Here is a 19,887-nt window from a genome sequence, read left to right on the forward strand (position 1 = left end):
TTGTGAAAGTGACATGAATACAGTATATCTCTCTGGTGTCTGTGTGTACACACAGACTTTCCACTCAGACCTCTCAGTGAACCTGGCCACCCTTTTTCGAAGGGCTTAAGGGCTCGTCTGAGTTGTGCAAGTGTGGTATCTCCTCTCACCGGTTGCTTGGTCAAATGCACTTGTGATTTGTCAGGAAGGGTATTGGATTGGAATTCCAGAAAGGTGGAGCACTAATGATTTCCAACCTCAATCAGACATCACATGCTGAGAGCTTATGTTTGTGCATCAGCTGCTGTTAAGACTTTAAGCTTTGAGTTTACTGTTGGACAAGAAAGTCCTTTCCTTGAGCACTGAGAAAGAGATAGATGTGCTGTGTCAAGGGCCAGTCTCTGCTGACAAGTGCAATTATATCAAATGAGCTAGCTGTTCTCATTTTGTGCTGAGAAATGATTAAAAAGCCAAGTCATTTGACGATACTGATTCCCTCACCCTGATTGCCTCAGTGTTTGTTGATAAAAAGAGGGGCGAGATCATTTCAGTGAGCTGTTGGGTGTTGCTGCCCTCCAGAGGCCATAGAGAGTTGTGCCCGGCTTAATGTCTTCAGAATACATTAGTTTTGTGTTGTGTCAGCCATTGTAATTTAATTGCAAATGAACAATCCATTTAGCCACTAACAGCTAGGCTGTTAAGCCTATATAAAATATTTATTTTCAACTACGTAGAAAATACTACTACTAAATACTGTAATATATTTGTGAAATGTTTGAAAGCCTGGCCCTGAACATAATGAACATAATCTTTGACCTTTCATGTGACATGAAACACACCATCGCTGAACACAACCTGCTGACACTGACGTACAATTAGCTGAGCAAGGGAAGAAAGTAACATACTTCACCTTTTGTTGAAGTGCCTCAGGAGATGTTTCTCCTTGTTTAGTATGGCCTTGTGCAATGCTCCTGTTCCATCACCACCTCAAGTCACTTTTCCTGTTTTTAAAGATTATTTTTGGAAAGCATCTCTGCTTTATTAGGCAGTACAATAGGAAAGAGTCAGAGAGAGGGTCAAGCCGGACCAGTTATTAGCTGGATTCAAATCAGGGACACCACTATTGGGCCTATATTGTGCAATACATCTATGTTGTATATGAACTGGTTAAAATCAAGTTTTTAGGTGACATATTTCCTTAGGGTTTCTTTATCTTATTTGCATGAGTCATGTTTAATTCTGAGAAGAAAGGGTGTACGACCGCGCATCAGCCAGGTAAAGCTAGGCAGGTCAAGTGCATCACAGGAGCAGGACAACGGCAAGAGAGGTGAGAAGGAAGCGACTCGGACTGATTTGATGCCTTTTTATTAAAGGTGCAAAGTACAGAGATGGACTATGTTTCAATGTATACTACATCTTCAACAGGAAGATGTAGTATACAGTACATCAAAACGTTGTCAATCTCTGTACTCTGCACCTTTAATAAAAAGGCATCAAAGCACACGAAGTCACTCCAGTGCCTTCCTTCTCACCTCATTGTTAATTCTCTTTATTTTGAGGATTTCAATTTCCCATACCCTCATACCCACATGAACACAGCTAAGAAACAAACATATTCCCAACAACAGGTGATGTGTAAGACACCCATAACTTACGTAGCACTAAGCTGCAAAACCTTGTGTCTAGACTGAATGTGGATGAAGCAGTCCATGGAATGAACATATTTGACAAGATAATCCAACAGGGTTGTACATTTTGTCATGTTTCAGGCTCATAAATTGATGCGTCAGCATACCATGCTGTCCAATGTTGGAAAATACACTTGTATAGCTTCTGACTGTGGGACTGCATAATTCAAACCTTGAGTTGACTATGTCTGATGCTATCTTAAGCTGGCCACTGACCACTGAAAGAAAGCCATCTAACCAAAGTCAAATACAGGTCTTACTAGAACAGTGTTTCTTGGCAGAAGTGAATCACAATACTATATGAATTAGATATTTCATATACAATGAAAGAATAGTGACAACAAAGTATGTTATTTATATATATATATATATATATATATATATATATATATATATATATATATATATATATATATATATATATATATATATTTGCATAAAACGCAACAACTGATCTGTGTCACAGCCTTGTTTGAATTATTCTGTTTAAAACAGATTTTAGGCTTTATTTGACTACACATCTTGCTTGACAAAGGCAGGAATTCATGTTTAAGGTCCGTTTGAATAGAATCAACCTGATGTTTCACACTGTAACTTTATTCTCATATTTTATCTGTTTTATCCTACTATAAAATGGAGAAAACTCTGACATTCTGTAATTCTATCTTCATCCATTTTTCTCCTCAGCGAGTTGGCCAGTTGATCTGAAATGCATTGACCAGGGGCATGTTATGCAGGGAATGAGGAAGCCACTTTTTTACTTTTCCCAAATTTAAAGCTGTTTAATCTCATTTTTACATGGGCTATGGGATCTGTAGTCGCAGTCACGGCTGCGAGTTCCCGGGTATTGATTAATTTGAGCTTATTCTTATTTTCTATTCTCTTAACTCTTTAATAACAATTTTTAATTGTCTTCAAATATGTTTTTATAATGTGTTTCTTTTACACTCTGTCGTAATGCTCTTAATGTTTTGTGTAAAGCACTTTGAATTGCCTTGTTGAAATGCAGTATTATTAGTTTTAATGATGTCTGTTTGTTGTAGCCCACCTTATACCATTCAGTTTACCATCGCATAAATTGTTCACGTTATGGCACATTAAGGGCGGTTTCAGACTGGGTTCGTTTGAATCAAACCGTTCCCGAGTAGCTTGGCTGGCCAGCATTCACACTGGCCAAGATTCTAACGCACTCGAGACCATTTTAATTGAACAGTAATGGTAAATATGTGCCTCATGGGGGCGCTGTTGACTATGGGGCTTTGGGAGAGCGAATGTCAAACACTAGCGGGATTATTATTTCTTGTCAACATTCAAGTAGAACTATGAGAAGGTATAACCCAGCTAAAATAATGTGTCATTATAAAAAATATATAAATGATATATGATTAGCAGTCCACTTCCTTCTCTTGGAACGGATGGATTCACACTGCCGCGTTCCGTTCCCGACTCCGCAGCAATCGGACCCGAGACTACCTCCCAAGGTGGTTTCGGGTACGGTACGGTGATGCGTTACGGGGAACGGTTCGCTACGTTCACACTACCACAACATCTGCCATGTGGTCCGGGGTGCGCACCCGGGACCATAGTGTGAAAGCGCCCCAGGGATATTTCACTTTCAAACATGTTTGGGGTAATTTTAACGTCTACTCAGGCTTTTTCAATTGCTTTTTTCACTTACTTTTTATAATTTTTTGAAGAAAAAAAAGGAAAAAAAACTCATCTCCTCACACATTAGAAGGACAATGTCAGTCACCAGAACCAAGGACAGGTGTTTTCAATGAATCTAACATAGTTAAAATGGAGTTGCAAGTTACAATGGGTTTGCATAAGGAAGGGGTGTGTCTGTTAAAATGAATATCAAATATCTAAATACTGAATCAAGCAACTTAAAAACTGTCTGGGGTGCTCACAAAAGCCCAAGTAGATGTTAAAATTACCCCAAACATGTTTGAAAGTGAAATATCCCTTTAATAACTTGGGCACTTAATCAAATATTTTTTTAAATGTGTAGTAAAAAGTGATGCTTTACAACACATACATAAAGAGAAGGTTCAGCAGATCAGCACTACTGCATAATCATGAATAAAACCATAACATGACTATAACAAAGAGTATCACATCAAACTTGGTTGCTGAAGCAGACATAACCTGTGAGTAATGCAAATTAAAATGATGCACATATTATTGTGCAAAAGTGCATTTATTTACTTCATTCATTTGGCACTTCATTATCATCATTGGTCACATAGTTACCATGAAACAAAAGTGAGTTTCCTGACACTACTCCAGTTTAAGCTTTGTGTCAATTGTACTGCCCAGCAGAAACTTAGGTTAACATGCTTGATATGGAGTCATTTTTGGGATAATTGCTCTAGATGTGAACAGTTGTGAATCAAATAATAATATAGAGGAAAGAAATGCTGATATACAAGAACAATTTCATTATCCATACCATCATGTACAAAATGAGTTTTTTGAGTAATTAATAAATATTGGTTACTCAAATCAGGGGAGTAGCATTTCTGACAATCTAACAAATAAAGATTGAAGAAATTACTTATATTTTAATTCAAATCTATATTAGGATCATCAGGGACTTTTCTGACAGATCCTTGACGGGCTCTAAACAGATTGAGGAATAGGGAAATATTGTGACAAGCAGATACATACAAATAGTTTCATTAGGCAAGATATAAATTTTTTTGAAATAGGCAAAATATTAAATTTCACATGTAGTAAAAGTAAATACATGCAAAAAGACAATATCAGGAAGAGACTAACACAAAGAAGCTCTGGCAAAGAAATGAGATTTTGTTTTACTTACAAAATACAGAAAAGAATGTTTTACGTTATTTTCAACAGCCCAAGGCATTGTCATATTAATGGAAGCGTTTCAGACATGCAGTAAGCTAAGTGCTTTAAAGTGAAATCAAGAACATAGCCATATAAACTCACAAAAGATGTTCAAGGATTTAAAACTGAAGGACTGAATTACTTTCAGTTAGGGTGTTTCAAGTTAACGGTAATCTCTTTAAAATGGTATAGCAAACTACTTAAAAGGTAAATAGTTCTTGCTCGTATTGGTGTTCTTTTTGGTTATCACCAAGCCTTAGTATCGCTCCCGTTGCATGTCCCAGGTGCAGAATCAAACAGATCACTTTTACAGAATATCACTTTTGAAGATATCACAAGTTGATCTGCCCGCTAATGCTGGCAGAGGTACCTATTATGGTTTAAATTCCTACTTGACATTATATTGTTAACCTTTATAAAACACACAAATAAATGCCTCTGTGTAAGTAGTCTTTACACACGTCCAGAGTTCTGCCAGCTCCAAACATGAGTGCTAGTGCTTTCTCTCAAGGTAATTTGAGGGAACCCATCCTTTCCTTGGTCTGCCACTGTCTAGAACTTTGCAGTACCACCAGCCGTTGGGGTTTCGTTCCAAAACCTCCAAACTGGTCCCCTCTGGGAATCCCATGGTCTCCTCATCACCATGGTAATCTGCTATGGAGACGTACATCTCTCTGAGGTTGTTATGGATGATGTGGGGCTTTGGCTTCACTGTGGATATTGGCAGAGCATTCTTGGGAGAGATTTGGCCGAGAGACTCGGAGCTACCAGTACCAGGTCTGCTCCGGTTGGATAATACTGTGTTAATGAGTGCCGCTGTGTTGCGTGGCACCGTGCCGAAGGAGGCATTCCGCCGCACAGTGGGGCTGGAGCGTGGGTGGTCAGTGGAGTTGAGGGATTCATTCCTCCTGAGACTACTGACGGGACTGGGCGCGTCCATGATGGGGGCTGATATGAACACCGACTGAGGTCTGACAACCTGCTGTTGTTTGATAGCATTCTGCTTCAGAGATCCGTTGACCAGACTGATAGGTTTGGAGATCCCCCCTGGTGGCTTGGAGGGTATGGGCGGTGTGACTCTCTTCAGGTTCTGGTTGATGTTGTTCAAGGCCTGGACTCTCTGCTCATTCTTCTCAAGGCTGTTAGACTTACTCAGGCTGCCCGGTTTGGTGGGGGTGCCATCGGACTCTGACCCAGCAGCCATGTCGTCAGGCTGCCTGACAGGCTCCAGGAAGTAGGTTGGAGCCCAGCCTTCGCTATCGCCCCAACGGACGAACCACCAGCCGCTCTCCTGCTTCTCCACCACTTCCACCTCCACCCCTGCAGGGAAGCTGAGCTCACATTCTTGGACCTTGTCATAAGGGTCTGTTGTGCGATAAAGGCTGCAACCTTCCAGGTCAGAGTCTCCCCGGCTGCCCTTGGAATAGATGGAGGAGAGGTCGGACGTGCTTTGGGAAGAGAAAGAGTCCTCGGAGGAGATAACGGAAGCAGTTTCTGAGTCCTCTCCTTTGGAGGCCGTGGTGCCATTCTTTAGCTGCCCTGTTGGCCTTAGCTGTCTTCTTAGGGTGCTGATGTCCATCTTTTCTGCACTGGAGGTCTTGGACAGCTGGGGTTTAGGCCTTACTACCGGCTTAGGTTTAGAAGAAGATTTGGTGGAAGAGGGCGTCTTGTTCTCCTCTTGGTCTTTCTTAGGTCTGGACTGCTGGGACAGGTCTGGGGTGGACTCATTCGAGGCAGATTTAGGACTGGAGGCCTCCCCAGCTTTGGTCGAAGACGTGCTTCCATTCAAGTTGATCTTGAGCTTGTTCCCTCCAGCTCTCCTTCCCCCTAAAGTGGTCTTTAAATTTGCGGCCCTGCCATTTTCAGACAGGACACTTGTCTTGGAGGAATTGGAGTCTCTGCTGCACTGCCTCTCCGGAGTCTCTCGGAAGGGCCTGAAGCCGTCGTTCTCATAAATACACTCTTCCTCTGCCTCACCCTCTTCAAACGACTCCCCCATCTTGAAGGAGGCACTGTGAAGCGATGAAGCTGGGGAGGGCTTGGGAGAGGGCTGAAAACCCTTCTCTGATGAGGTGTCCTCATTCTTGCTGTCCACCAAGGAACTGTCTCCTCGCAGGAATTCAAACTCGGACTCCATGTCCAGGTCGCCGATTGCAGGGACGTCATATTCTGGCTCTTCATACACAGGCCTGCCAGGAGACACAGGGGATTCTGGAGCCTCAGAGCTAGGGCTGCTGGGGGGTGCAGTCTCTAATGAGTCCTGCTTCTTAACGGGTGGAGCTGGAGGTGGAACTTTGGGTCGGCTCAGGGTGCTTGTTCGGCGATTCAGGTTTGGCTTTTTCCGTTTGTCAATATAGGCGCAGGGAGCCCAGCCCTCCTTCTCGCCTATCTGGACATACCACCAGCCACCAGAGTTCTTTTCAATTACCTATGATACATGGCCAAGAGAGAGTCAGTTTAATATTGGTGTCAGTGTAATATCCTTGTTCTTTAATAGAAGACGGTGCCATTGCTAAGGTGATTCCACTGCTTTATAGATATATGTGTGTAATTATTATGCAGGAACAAGATGATCCTGTAAAGGAACATCTTGAATATCTGATTTAGCTTACCTCAGCTTTCTGTCCTCCATTAAAACTGATCCCATCTGATATGCACGACTGAAATTCTGCAATAGTGTAATACTCTGCTTCAACAGTAGGGGGCTCTGGTGGTGAAGGCATTGAAAATCCCTAAAATGAGAGTGGCACAGTTAATTATTATGCTATGCTGTGGACCTAAGAAAATGTGTGGAAAGGGGGAAGAAAACCTACCAAGGTTGCATCTCTTCGGGGGGGTGGTTTTTGCCTGAGAATCGGTGAACCTGTTCCCAAAAACGACAGAGATGCATGTCATTGTTATTATTTTATGGGCAGATGCCACACTCCCAAGTATGAGAAAACAGTCACACAAATGCAACACACCAATCTCAACTCTGTGAGGAGCAACACGGGCTACAGCTGGGGAAGCAGGCTCTGCTTTGCTCTTCGCTTCTTGTGGGGTGTTGCCAGGGCTGGTGTCAGAGCAGGGGATCGGCAGGCTGATCTCCCTCCTAAGCACACGGGGGCTTTCCTCTGGGAGGCCTTCAGTCTGCACATCCTTCTCACTCAGGGCTTTCTTGTTGAGCAGGTTGCTGATCTCCATGATGTTGCCAATAATCTCCACTGGACCAGTCACTGTCTTTTTGCGGGGGGAGAGCTCATCCTTCACCTGCTTTAGATAGGAGGCTGGAGCCCAGCCCTCCTTATCTTGGTACCTGGGGGGGGGGGGCAAAAGAGGGAGGAAAATGCACGATATGAAAGATGCAAAGGAAGGCGAGCCAAACATGTCTGCCCGTCACATTATCTGAAACTGTAACCTGACCGTTACCTGATGAACCACCAGCCTTCTAGGTTCTTCTGAATCACCTCCACAATTACTCCTTTCTCAAAGGCGATCTCATCCTTCCCCTGGCTGGTGTAGGGCTGCACGGTTACATACTTCTCTTCTGCCAAGGTCAGAGGAGAAAGGTTGTGAGAAAGGCTCATGTCAGACTCCGTAAGATATAACACGTCTGGAGTAATGGCATATTATTCAAGTAGATAAAAAAAATATCAAAAGGTTTTATCTTGACAGAAGAAAAGGAAGTGATAAATATCTAAAAATCCATGTGACATAATGACTATGCAATGGTATCATCAAAATCCCAGGCAATATGTCTTTCTCATCGAATACATGCCACAATGGTATGCTATTTATAATGTAATAGTCAGTTGTCACTGGCATTTACTTTGATCAAGGGTAACTTCACAGTGAAACTCTATGGTAGTTTGACACATAAAGTGACACAAAACAGACTTCTGGCTTTGGGACAGCTAGCATCTCTTAACTCTGCAGGTAGTAGCAAACAGAGGCACCATGTTGATTTGTGACTTCCCAAGAGGCCAAGGGGCAAACTCTGACAGTCTTTCATACCATTACAGAGCAGAGGTCTCTCCTCGCCATAAAACGGCACAGGAAAAATAGATCATTTAAAAATAGAGGAGAAAGAGATGGCAGCCTGTAAGCCAACCTGTCAGAATAGAGGACTGTAAATCGTTTTAATTTATTTTTTAACCTTCTTCCCTCCTCCGCGCTTCTAAGTTCTGAAAGGGTTGAATGGCTTTTGTTTGATATCCTACCTATGATTCAAACCCTAGTCTCCCACATTTAAATTTCTACCACTCAGGCAAGAGTCAGTCCCCACTTGGCCTGGGAAGATATTTGTGCTTATGAGCTTCTGGCAGTACAATTTGTTAACCAGTAGGTGTCCTACCCAACACCAGGGTATACATTTCTCAATGTAAGAGTGGGGAGACTACCTCCAACCACTGCATATGTGCTAGTTATATTGTATTAACAAATAACATACTAACTAGAGTCTAGACTCCTAGATCATACAGAATGGTTAAAGTTCTGAACTGCAGCTTTAAAAGACAAAGCTCCATATACAGATATGCAAATAGAAGGTTAAAGGACACATCCTGCATGCTTTGCTCTGCTCTCCTCTGAATTCTGGGTCTTCCGCTCTCCCTGTTTCAGAGGTAGTAGAACATTTCCCACTCGGGGCAACCCTGTTCATGTGTCTCCCCTCAACCTTTAGTGATGATCAACAGCGGGGGGAAAGTCTGAATCAGATATTATGTTAACCGCAGCATGCATCGCCTGCATTACTCTTATAAACTATTTTTGTGGACTCAGCGCAATTTCTTTTTTTCTTTTTAAGCAGGATTTCGTTCCTAGGGTGGAAAAACCTCTGCACTCCAGAGAGAGCATGCGTTCACTTGTGTGGAAACCGTTGCCAAGCACAGACCTTAGGCTGAACTCAAATGGCCTATCCTCGCTCTTCTGTTAGTAAACCAACTACATACTGTATCCTGTCAAAATACCCCTTGGTATTTTGGTAAAGGTAAGCACTAGGGGTGTGCCGATACACTAATTTCACCAAACGCTACGATACGATATTTGGCTCACAACTTCGATACGATTTCGATACGATACGATACGCACTTTTTTATTATGAAAAAAAAAAAATATGGGGGAGGAAAAAAAATCGAAACGTTTTTTTTTTTCAAAACGATACATATCGTCACGAAAACGTATCGCGATATATCGCGGGACGATATATCGGCACACCCCTAGCAAGCACATTCTCTCTTTAGTCTTTATAGTCTTTATTATAATCTTGATTGCTATCAACACCACAGCAGATTAACGTGTTGCGGTTCCACCTCACTGTGAAAACTACATACATATACATTTTTCATTTGCTCATAAAAACTCAAAGTTGCAAGCTATAACATGGCATATCGAGGTCTTTTACACGAGTGAGAAGGAAGGGGGGGGAAAATTTTCTGTAATTCAGAAAAGATGGTTTTGGCACATGCTGCTGATGATAATAAACCACTTACATGGAGCAATTTTGTGGTATAATGCCGGCTCACTTTTCTTTATTACTATATAAAGTTGCTGATTCCACCTTTGCTTACATGTTTGCGTCGGTTAGTGGTTACTTGTGTGGGTTTCTGGTTCATGATCATGACCTTGACAGCAATGAATGCAAGACTGAACATGCACTGACATTTGCAGACCTGGCAACTTGAGTTTTTTCCTTTAGAATATTGGAAATTCTGTAGGTCATACACACCCAACGGCATTTTAAAAACCCAAGAATGCAATTACAACATCATCTTAATCTTAATGCCATAGTGTAGGTGTATTAAGTCATGTACAGTACATTGCATGTACTGTGCATGTAGACATAGTGGCTAACCTATTGAACATATTTGGTTCATATATCCCAGTAAAGGGTGTGTGATTTCTGTCACTGTAACTTAAAAACAAAAAAGGAAGGTGTTATTCTCAGCTGGGTAGATTTTACAATAAACTTTCTTGCTTCATCTAAAGATGAACTGGCATTGATTGACAGGTGTCAGCCAACACATGCAGCCACTCAAACCATTCCTTGCATTGATAAGATCATGAAGTTTGGGATTTACAGTATGCTAACGAATTAATCCATATATATTTATACTTGGTTCCCTCCCTTTCCCCTCCACACCAATTATATTTGCAGAAATTAGCCGATCTACAAGCTCACACACGTTGGCTATTTTTGCCATTCATTGTATGATGACGTATACTATACATACAGTAGGGCTTAAGTAGTTAAGAAAATGTCGCCCCCTCTGTTTTTTCCAAATTGAATCCTGAAAGAATGCATTATAGGACGGCAGAGATAAAACTCCTGGGTTGACCAGTGACAGAGCGATGATGACAATGGATGGTAGGGAGGGCATGTGGGAGAGGCGGGGGGGGGGGTCAGGGGGGGGGGGGGGTCAGGAGGTGTGGCAGCATCTCACCACGGCTCTGTTGCCTGCTGATGACGCCACCTAGCGTCCATCTGCGGTCCAGTCTCTTCAGATGGGCCTTACGGCGCTTAGTGACTGATGGACACACGTGCCGACCAGACACACACACACACACACACACACAAATAAACAAACACACAAACAAACATGGGGAAACATAAAAAGCAAGCACAAACAACGTCATGACTGTTGACAGGGTCGCCATTATTAGTTACATGGATGGAAGACATGGAGGAACAGGACCACAATGGGACGGACGGGTGGATGGTTGAGTGAATGTTAAAGAGGAAGTGTTAAAACCGAGCCATCATCTCTGGGGCTTGTAATTAGCAGCATGGTTTTCCCATTCTGCCCTGGTTGAGCATCTGGGACACACATTGCTGTTCCAGGAATGCCATCAAATTAATAAAGAGGCTGAGAATTCCACTGGTTGGAGTTGTTGTGCCACAACAGGTCTATAATTCGCCCTTGCCTTTTCTTACGTAAAACACAGATGAGAATGATTAGCACCAACAGGAAGACCTTTTGTCATGTGCCAACATTTGAAATTGCAGGGTGCACATAAATGATCTAATTTAAGAAAACACTTTTATCACTAAATGCCATTGACCATATTCACACGGCAGCCATTTTGCTGCGGTCTAGTAATGAAAATAGCAGATCTACAAGCTTGTGAGTCTTGTAGATCTGATATTTTCACTATATTTGAAATGGGGCTTAAGTTGTTAATGTACTTTTTCCCTTCCTGGAACTTCCAGAAGTAGTGGAGTCAAAAATACAAATACTCAAGTAATGTACAGATACTGAAAATAAATTCTTTGTTACTGTCCACCACTGACAATGGGTAGGGTGGTATTAAAAGAACCTGTGCATCACTAACCCATTGATAAGGCAAAACCAATTAATTTAATGGACTACATTTATTTACGTGTGAAATATGACCACTGGGAGGAGGAAGATATACACGCACTGTCATCATCATAACACTTCTTTTAATAAGAAGAGGGGGGAGTCACAACTCAAAACTGTCTCGAGCTTTCAAAGTGTCCATATATTGGCTCGCGAAAGACTTTATCATGAGCTCCAGATCCAGTTTTCCAGAAATACGTCCCCATTTCGGTGACAGAGAGGTGGCAGAGGCTGCTGTAGTCCATGGGATTGACAGAAAGATGGTACTTTATGGGTTGTGGGCAAGTCCCAGGGCTGACTAGACACATAAACACTAATTACACAGACACGTGGTCCCCCCCAAAGCACTCTGGCAGGCTGCTATCTGCATAAGAGTTGTGTGCGTGCGTGCGTGTGTGTGTGTGCGTGCGTGTGTGTGTGTGTGCGTGCGTGCGTGTGTGTGTGCGTGCGTGCGTGTGGTCATATTTCTGTGGTATGCATCAATCTTGGAATGTACAGGGGGATAAAGACGTATTCTATACGTCCCACTTGGGAGGGAAAGGGCTAGTCAGCACATTGTGAAACTGTAGAGCTATTTAGCCAAATGCATTCTCATTCCCTCCCTCCTTAAGTCAGAAGATATACAATACCGAAGGGATCCGGGGTCCCATTGTTAGGGAATACACAAATCGTACACAAAATATGTCTTGGCTAGAGTGCTGGAAAATCTGAATGTTTGTTTGGAAGTGTAAGATACAACTTAATGATTTCCGTGCCTCAGATTTTTTTTGGTTCTTTCACACAAATATAGTTTTAAATGATAAGATAATAATGTTTTCTGAATTTGAATGTGAAAGCAGCACTCAGTTACTCTACTACAGTCTTTTCCACCCTTTTTCTTTTGTTTACCACAGCTAATCATCAAATCCGCATTTGATTCCTATACTGTAGGTCTATTCTTCAGAGGTTGGAGTTCAATTGTGCTAGGGCAGGGTGATATGGGAAAAAAAGTATATAACCAGAAGAGAAATATAGATAAATATCAGGATATCTGTTTAAATAACATATTATCTAGTTGATTTTTAATCACATTTTACTGCTTGGTATTCAGCTGGCATTCTTACGTATTAACCTAAATAAATATGACTTTGCAATTGGTTTGTAGTGTTCAAATTGTATCTCGATTCACAACATTTTAAAGATATCATTATACGATTGCAATAAAGGAAAAACATCAATATTGGGTAACATCAATGTTACCCAGCCCTGCATTGCAATGACATTTTGTCTGAGGTTACAATGAAAGCATTTGAAGAATGCGACAAGGATTGGATTGGCTCAGAAGCTGGCTTGATAACGGGACCAATTGTGAGGGGAAATCAAGATGATTGCACAACTGCAGTCTATCTTTGCCAGCTTCTCCTGTCAGCGTGGTCATCTGGCAAATTGAGTCCTGCAAGTATTAGGTGTGTTCCCCGTCAGGGTTTTTGGATCCTTCACTGGCTGCTGGACGAAGCTCAGTAACATAACAGAGCATTTATCATGCATCGACTTACATCTATACTGTAACTTACAAGACAGTCCACTTTGATGAGCAGTCGTATGAACTAGCATAATCCATCACAGCTTGCTGCAGTTTGCAGTATAACATTAAGGTAACACTATGGTGACTCATGCAAATGTCCTCACACTTTGTGCCTGAACTGAACACTGGTGGAAACACCCCTGCGCTTTCCTGAGTTTACTCAGTAACTCTGTGGAGGTCACATCGTTTTTAGTGTTAGACTGCGTCTCTCTCTCTACTGTACAGTGCTCCACTGTACAGCACATCACTCAGTACACGGCTGTGGCTTAGTCTCTCCTGGCTCTGCTGCTCTGTATTTACTCAAGGCTCAATCTGTACTCTGTTTCTGGGATGCTTATGATGGCAGCGGGACAGAGAGAGTTGTTCACGCCGACGCAGGCGTCAACCTCCTTCAACGTAGGTCGGCGCTGGCTCTTGGGTGGGTTCGCATGCGTTTTGTCTGACATGGGAGGACTGAGTATTGAGGGTAGAGTGTGTGTGTGTGTGTGCGCGCTCGCGTGCGTGCGTGCGTGCGTGAATGAGCTGCCTGGTAGATAGATGTACATGCATGTCTCTATACAATAATGAGCTTACGTGTCTTACCTTCCTCTGCTTTGGAGGCACCCAGCTCCAGATCATCTCGTGTCGCACTATGGGAGTTGAGATAGGTGGCAGGAACCCAGCCCTGCTCCTCTGCTGTGCTGACAAACCACCAGCCTGAAAGGGGGGGGGGGGGGTTGTGGGGGGTAGAGCAAAATAAGGTCAGCAGGGTCAAGTAGAACAAGGTCATCAGGTGTACATCCGGAGGGAAGGAGGCCTAAGGTATCGGAAATGTAAGGCAAAGTACAGCACAGTCATGGGAAAAGGGGGTAAATAATGTGTTGTCCTGAATTCATATACATAAACCTGTGATTACACTGACCCTGACATGTTTTGTGACTATATATGAACTTACAATGTGATTCCAAGTGAATGTATGATTTGACTGATGATACTCCTTTACCCCATTGCAAGGAGTTTCATGTGTTGTAGACAAACAGATCTTTGGGATCACATAGAAATGCACATGAGCATGCAGACCATGTAACCTTGATTCTGTTCCCAGCGGACTCTATAATTTGGGGGGCCAAGATAGTCAGACTGACCGCCTACTAGCTGTATCTCACCCGGTGATGAGGTCCTCTCTTTCACGAGGCATCAATCATACTTTTCAAAGGAATGAACTGGCCAAGATCTCCATTAAGGCTTGTTGTAGTTGATGTGATTGGATTCCTTGGGGTATGACAGCATCGATTTGACAGCTGCGTCGTGACAAAATGTTGTGATTGAAGAGCTGGTGGACATACAGCCCACTGCATTGTTTTTGAAACAAATGACAATGAAACAAACTGAGTGGGTGGAGTAAAGTGATACTGTGTTACATTAGGTGCATTTTTATTAGGCCTCTGGGCGTATTTGAGTCTGTATTTTATCTGAAACAGGAAAAAAAGATAAATCGCCGGCAACAACAAACAAGTCCCCTAATGCTTTCAATATTACTTACACTTAACTTAAAGGGGAAATCCACCCATTTTCAATATTTAACTATGTCATTAATATAGCATAAAGGAGTTGTGTGGAAATAAGAAAAAAATTAAAAAAAAATTAACATTGCAAAAAAATTTAACATTGCAAAAAAATTAACATTGCAAATTACACTGTGATGACTCATCATGGTGTAATTTGCAATGTTAATTTTTTTGCAATGTTAATTTTTTTTGCAATGTTACATTTTTTTTTTTTTTTTTCTTATTTCCACACAACTCCTTTATGCTATATTAATGACATAGTTAAATATTGAAAATGGGTGGATTTCCCCTTTAAATACTAACCCCACCTCTGCCATGCCATTCATTTAAAACAGCCACCGCACACTTGTGATTTCATGCCTGTTCTCTGCAGGAGACAGAAGTGACAAAGACATCACTTAAATAGTCCTGGACATGGAATGCCACATACACACTATTTGTTGTGGTAACGGAATACAATATGGCTGACAGCCCTCTTGACAACCCATAAAGAGGCTATGAGTGTTCCACCACGTATGCACAGCTGGCCCATGCCTCCAGTGTCCACTTTTCAAAGGGTAGAAAAGAGTTTTGAGTGTTGTTTAGCTACAAAGGAATAGTAGTAGTTTGTCCTACAATAAATCAAAATGTCTGGAACGTACGGTAAATGTTGGAATGGTTCGCTTGCACCAGCTAATACAGTACTAATAGGTAATAATAACATAATGCATAGTGTTGGTGAAAACTGCAAGGTGCACTTACAGCAAATCTCTCTTCTACAGCAGTCAGTTCTCATCCAAAAATGTCTCTCTCTTGTCTCTTTGCGATCCTTAACGCATCACCTTCAGACAGGTAGCAATTAAAGGTCTATTGGTAAACCATTGGGATTAAGGGGATAAGTGCAGGGACAATTACTGGCGGAAGATAGCACTTTGAACTCTCCACCATAAACCCCCAAGCAAGCAGAGTGCAGGGTGAGAGCCGAGCAGGCTCCACCTTTAATCATTTTCAAAGACTCACTGCATCATGTCCATTATGCGTTTTGTCAGCGGGGGGGCAGTGGTGGAAGAAGTACTCAGATATTTTACTTAAGTAAAAGTAGCAATACCACAATATAAAAATACTCTGTTACAACTAAAAGGCATGTGTTCAAAATGTTGCTTGAATAAAAGTACAAAAGTATTGGCATCAAAATATACTTAAAGTACCAAAAGTAAAAGTTTGTAAAATGTTTGAAAATAACAGATCTATAAGCTCACAACGCGTCGCGATGCGACTCACTGTGAGCTTGTCGATCGGCTATTTTCAAATAGCCTATGTATAAAATAGAGCTAAAGTGGTTAGTGTATGTTTTATAATATAATAATATAATAATTTATATCTGCAAAGTAACTAGTAACTAAAGTTTTCAAATAATTGTAGTGGAGTAAAAGTACAATATTTGCCTCTGAGATGTAGTGGAGTAGAAGTAAAAGTATTGGAAATACTCCAGTAAAGTAAAAAAATACCTCAAAATTGTACTTAAGTACAGTACTTGAGTAAATGTACTTAGTTACTTTACACCACTGGTGGGGGGGGGGGGGGGGGGCGAGCAGTTATTCTGTAACAGGTGAGAGTTTTTTGGCATCAGTAGTATAAGGGATTTTTCAGTAATGTTGCAGGAATACCAGATTCTTCCATTGTTCCATTCCATTGTTGAAACCTACACATATACAATGTGTACTGCCGGTTTCATTTGAACTGGCTGTGCCACACAAGTCGCACCCTCAGTTGAACGATGTGACTAGCTTATATGGAGTTCGGGTAGGTCCACACACACAGATGATAATGCCTGTGCTTGTTGGGTCCTGGCCCACAGCCCAGCATTGGCCAATGCTCAAGGACCTAACAAGCCATGTAATGTGCTCAATCTTTACACCAAAGCTGTGGCTTCAGAGAAGACTTTTGCCAATAAATCACACAGAGAGCTGTGAGGTAAAAAAAGAAATAAAATGGTGTCCGCAGCATTTAGGACCAAAGACATTTTCCTTTTCCACGTCAGAATTGGAGGCTCATGGGCCGTCGAGTAATGAATGATTATTGGAAATATACAGAAGATTCCAGTATTTTCCCTTCTTTTTGACATTAATAGTAGGTGACATTGTAATGTTCATGTGTTCCCAGCAGCAAAGCCGGATTTATTTTTATTTTCAAGATGTGTCATTGTTTACTTCCATCTGTCATTGCAAATTATACAAACTGACAGGAGATTTACATATGCTGATATTGACCTGACTGCAACAGTGGTAAATAAAGTAAAATTGACCATTATAGAGCTTGGTAAAAAGCTAAAGTCAATAAAGGAAAAAACTGCTCAAGTTGACAAATTGCCATTCTCACGTTGGCATTACAAACTGGGGGAAATGTCATTTTCACTTCTGCAAACCCGTGAGTGTATAGAAATGAAAAGTAAGCGTGGCAATGAGGTGTGTAGGAATGCACCTTAATTGAAAGCACTTAAGCAAACATCTGAGTATATATTCTGAGCAATGACAAACTGTCACGTTAAGAGGACTGAGTAAATAATATGCTGTTATTGATGGCTAGGCCTGACGTGCCTGCATTTTTCAACCCTGATCCCATATAGCAGGTGCTTAGGCTGAGTTCTCAAAAGAGGCAATAAAAGCACTTTTAAACACACATCCACTACACAATTGCTGATTTCCGCAGGTTTATATCAAACAGGTGGGAATTATAAGCAACACACTTCAGTGAGAAGTCTGCTTCGTGTCTTTCATTACATGCATCCATTCAAAGACCAACTGAAACCCAAGCTCCCACAGAAAAGAAAAACTTGGCCTAGCAGTTACTCCATTATTTGGGCTTCAGAGCATAGACATAGACAACAGTGAATCCCATCAGCAGCGTAGTATAGGTAAAGCTGTTATGACAGGTGAGTGAATGGAGTGAGCACAGATCCAACTGTGGGAAGTTGAAATGGGAGACAGTGGGAAGGAGATTAGGAGAGGTAACTTATATGTTTTCCTCTTTTCTGAGTCGCAGGGATTGCCTGTGCAGACTGCAGATGTGGGAGGAATAAATGTGACTAAGCCATACCTTACAGTGTGTGTGTGTGTGTGTGTGTGTGTTAGGGCATTCAACGAATAGCCGAATATTCGAATATCAAATTTTTTTTTTAGATAATTTTTTTTTTAGTGTCTTTTCTAGAGCAGACACGCAGCTGTGAGCTCTGGTGTGACGTCAACTCGCATTCCTTGAGTCAAGTCATCAATGCCATTGAAAAAGAATATATATATATTATTTTATTTTTTATAATCAAACCGAATAATCGACTATTCGAATAATTTTGGGTCGAATAATTCGAATACCATTAATCACTATTCGTTAATGCCCTTGTGTGTGTGTGTGTGTGTGTGTGTGTGTGTGTGTGTGTGTGTGTGTGTGTGTGTGTGTGTGTGTGTGTGTGTGTGTGTGTGTGTGTGTGTGTGTGTGTGTGTGTGTGTGTGTGTGTGTGTGTGTGTGTGTGTGTGTGTGTGTGTGTGTGTGTGTGTGTGTGTGCGCGCGCGCGTACATGCACATGTTGGTATGTAGTTGATGCATTGACCATCTTGACTCCCGAAGCAGGGAGATCTGTTTGTGTACTTGCTGAATTCTTGTGGACTATTATCTCTTATCTGTGGCCTCCCGGGGTCTCATGCAGAGTCTTTTAGCATAAAGTAACTCTCCACTTCTCTATCACTTCTGCCCTGTCATCTGTGTCAGGGAAAGATGGATCACAGAGCGCTGCTGAACATTAGTTCAGAGGTGTTCACCACGAAGAAACACTGATTTATAATGCAGTCATTTAACACGCTCTTATCATCCAGAGCGACTTACAAGTGCAAGGTCAGAGTTGGCACCAAGAACCAACAACTATAAGTGGTCGAGTAATTAGACCACTAAGAAAACAAGTATGCCAAGTAGCAATGCACTCTGCTAAACACAATCAGCCTCACGATTATATAGGGCTTCGGTATTGTATAACATTTAAACAGTGTTTATATTTCAATCCTCCCGTTTTGGTCAGTGGTTGAACGAGACAATAGTTAGAACCGCAAACCCCTGGCACGGATCTCATGTATACCACCGCTACACCATACGATCACGACCACAAACATCAACCTCAGATGTCACAGTCTCAAACTGGGAAAATCCAAATGGTTTGTCTTGACTAGTGGTTCTCAAACTTTTTCATGTCAAGGACCCCCAAATTGACACTTGTATAGCCCATTTGAAAAGATATGCCAGGGACCCCGATAAGAAAATATTTTTTACGGCTCTAGCAGTGATTCTCAACCATTTTAATTTCAAGGACCCCCAGTTTGACATGCATTAGGCTACGGATCCCCATTTAATGGCATTTCTTTCTCTGGGACCCCAATTTATTTAGTAAAATCAATGTTAATTTAACTCTGAGAGTGTACACATGGAACCAAATGGACCATTGGGTTCCATTTGTACACTCTCAGAGTTACAGACCCATAAGGGTCCATTTGGTTCCTAACTATCCATCATTTTGCTGAGGACCCCCTGGAACTCCCTCAAGGACCCCTGGTGGTCCCCGGACCCCACTTTGGGAACCAATGGTCTTGACAACAGTGCTGCTCTGGGCTATGAGGAGATTGTTTGACCTGTATGACACAAACGAAATGGCAGATATTGTCGCTGTCGGGCGAAATACTTGTATTTCCAAAACCGTGACTTTTCAGGAAATGGAACACAGCACCTGTGTTCCGATGGATCCAATATAGTTATTATTTGGTCGCATGCGCTTGTTTATACTTTTCATTGCTTAAATATAAAACCCACAGACAGACTTAACCACTTCACACTTAAACCACAGTTTAACCTGGCGTTTTAACCCTATTTTGGGCACGTCATTTTAATATACATATTATATT

At 41.8% G+C, this 19,887-nt stretch overlaps 1 protein-coding gene across 4 annotated transcripts in view; it reads right to left on the minus strand.

The window, feature by feature from the left end:
• Positions 1-3,822: 3,822 nt before the first annotated feature.
• Positions 3,823-19,887, minus strand: part of LOC308099830 (SH3 and PX domain-containing protein 2A-like) — a 58,982-nt gene continuing 42,917 nt past the window's right edge. For 2 of the 4 annotated variants that reach the window (XM_080448641.1, XM_080448639.1), the window contains 7 exons: positions 13,995-14,117; positions 10,940-11,023; positions 7,929-8,046; positions 7,484-7,815; positions 7,334-7,383; positions 7,133-7,252; positions 3,823-6,948 (listed from right to left, as the gene is read on the minus strand). In XM_080448641.1, the coding sequence (XP_080304767.1) occupies positions 5,014-6,948; positions 7,133-7,252; positions 7,334-7,383; positions 7,484-7,815; positions 7,929-8,046; positions 10,940-11,023; positions 13,995-14,117 (2,762 nt within the window). In that variant the 3' untranslated portion in view covers positions 3,823-5,013. The remainder of the gene's footprint in view (positions 6,949-7,132; positions 7,253-7,333; positions 7,384-7,483; positions 7,816-7,928; positions 8,047-10,939; positions 11,024-13,994; positions 14,118-19,887) is intronic. The other 2 variants (XM_080448640.1, XM_080448642.1) reach the window with 2 other exon arrangements.

This window comes from Gymnoscopelus braueri, assembly GCF_963280865.1.
Source record: "Gymnoscopelus braueri genome assembly, chromosome: 14".
Taxonomy (NCBI): domain Eukaryota; kingdom Metazoa; phylum Chordata; class Actinopteri; order Myctophiformes; family Myctophidae; genus Gymnoscopelus; species Gymnoscopelus braueri.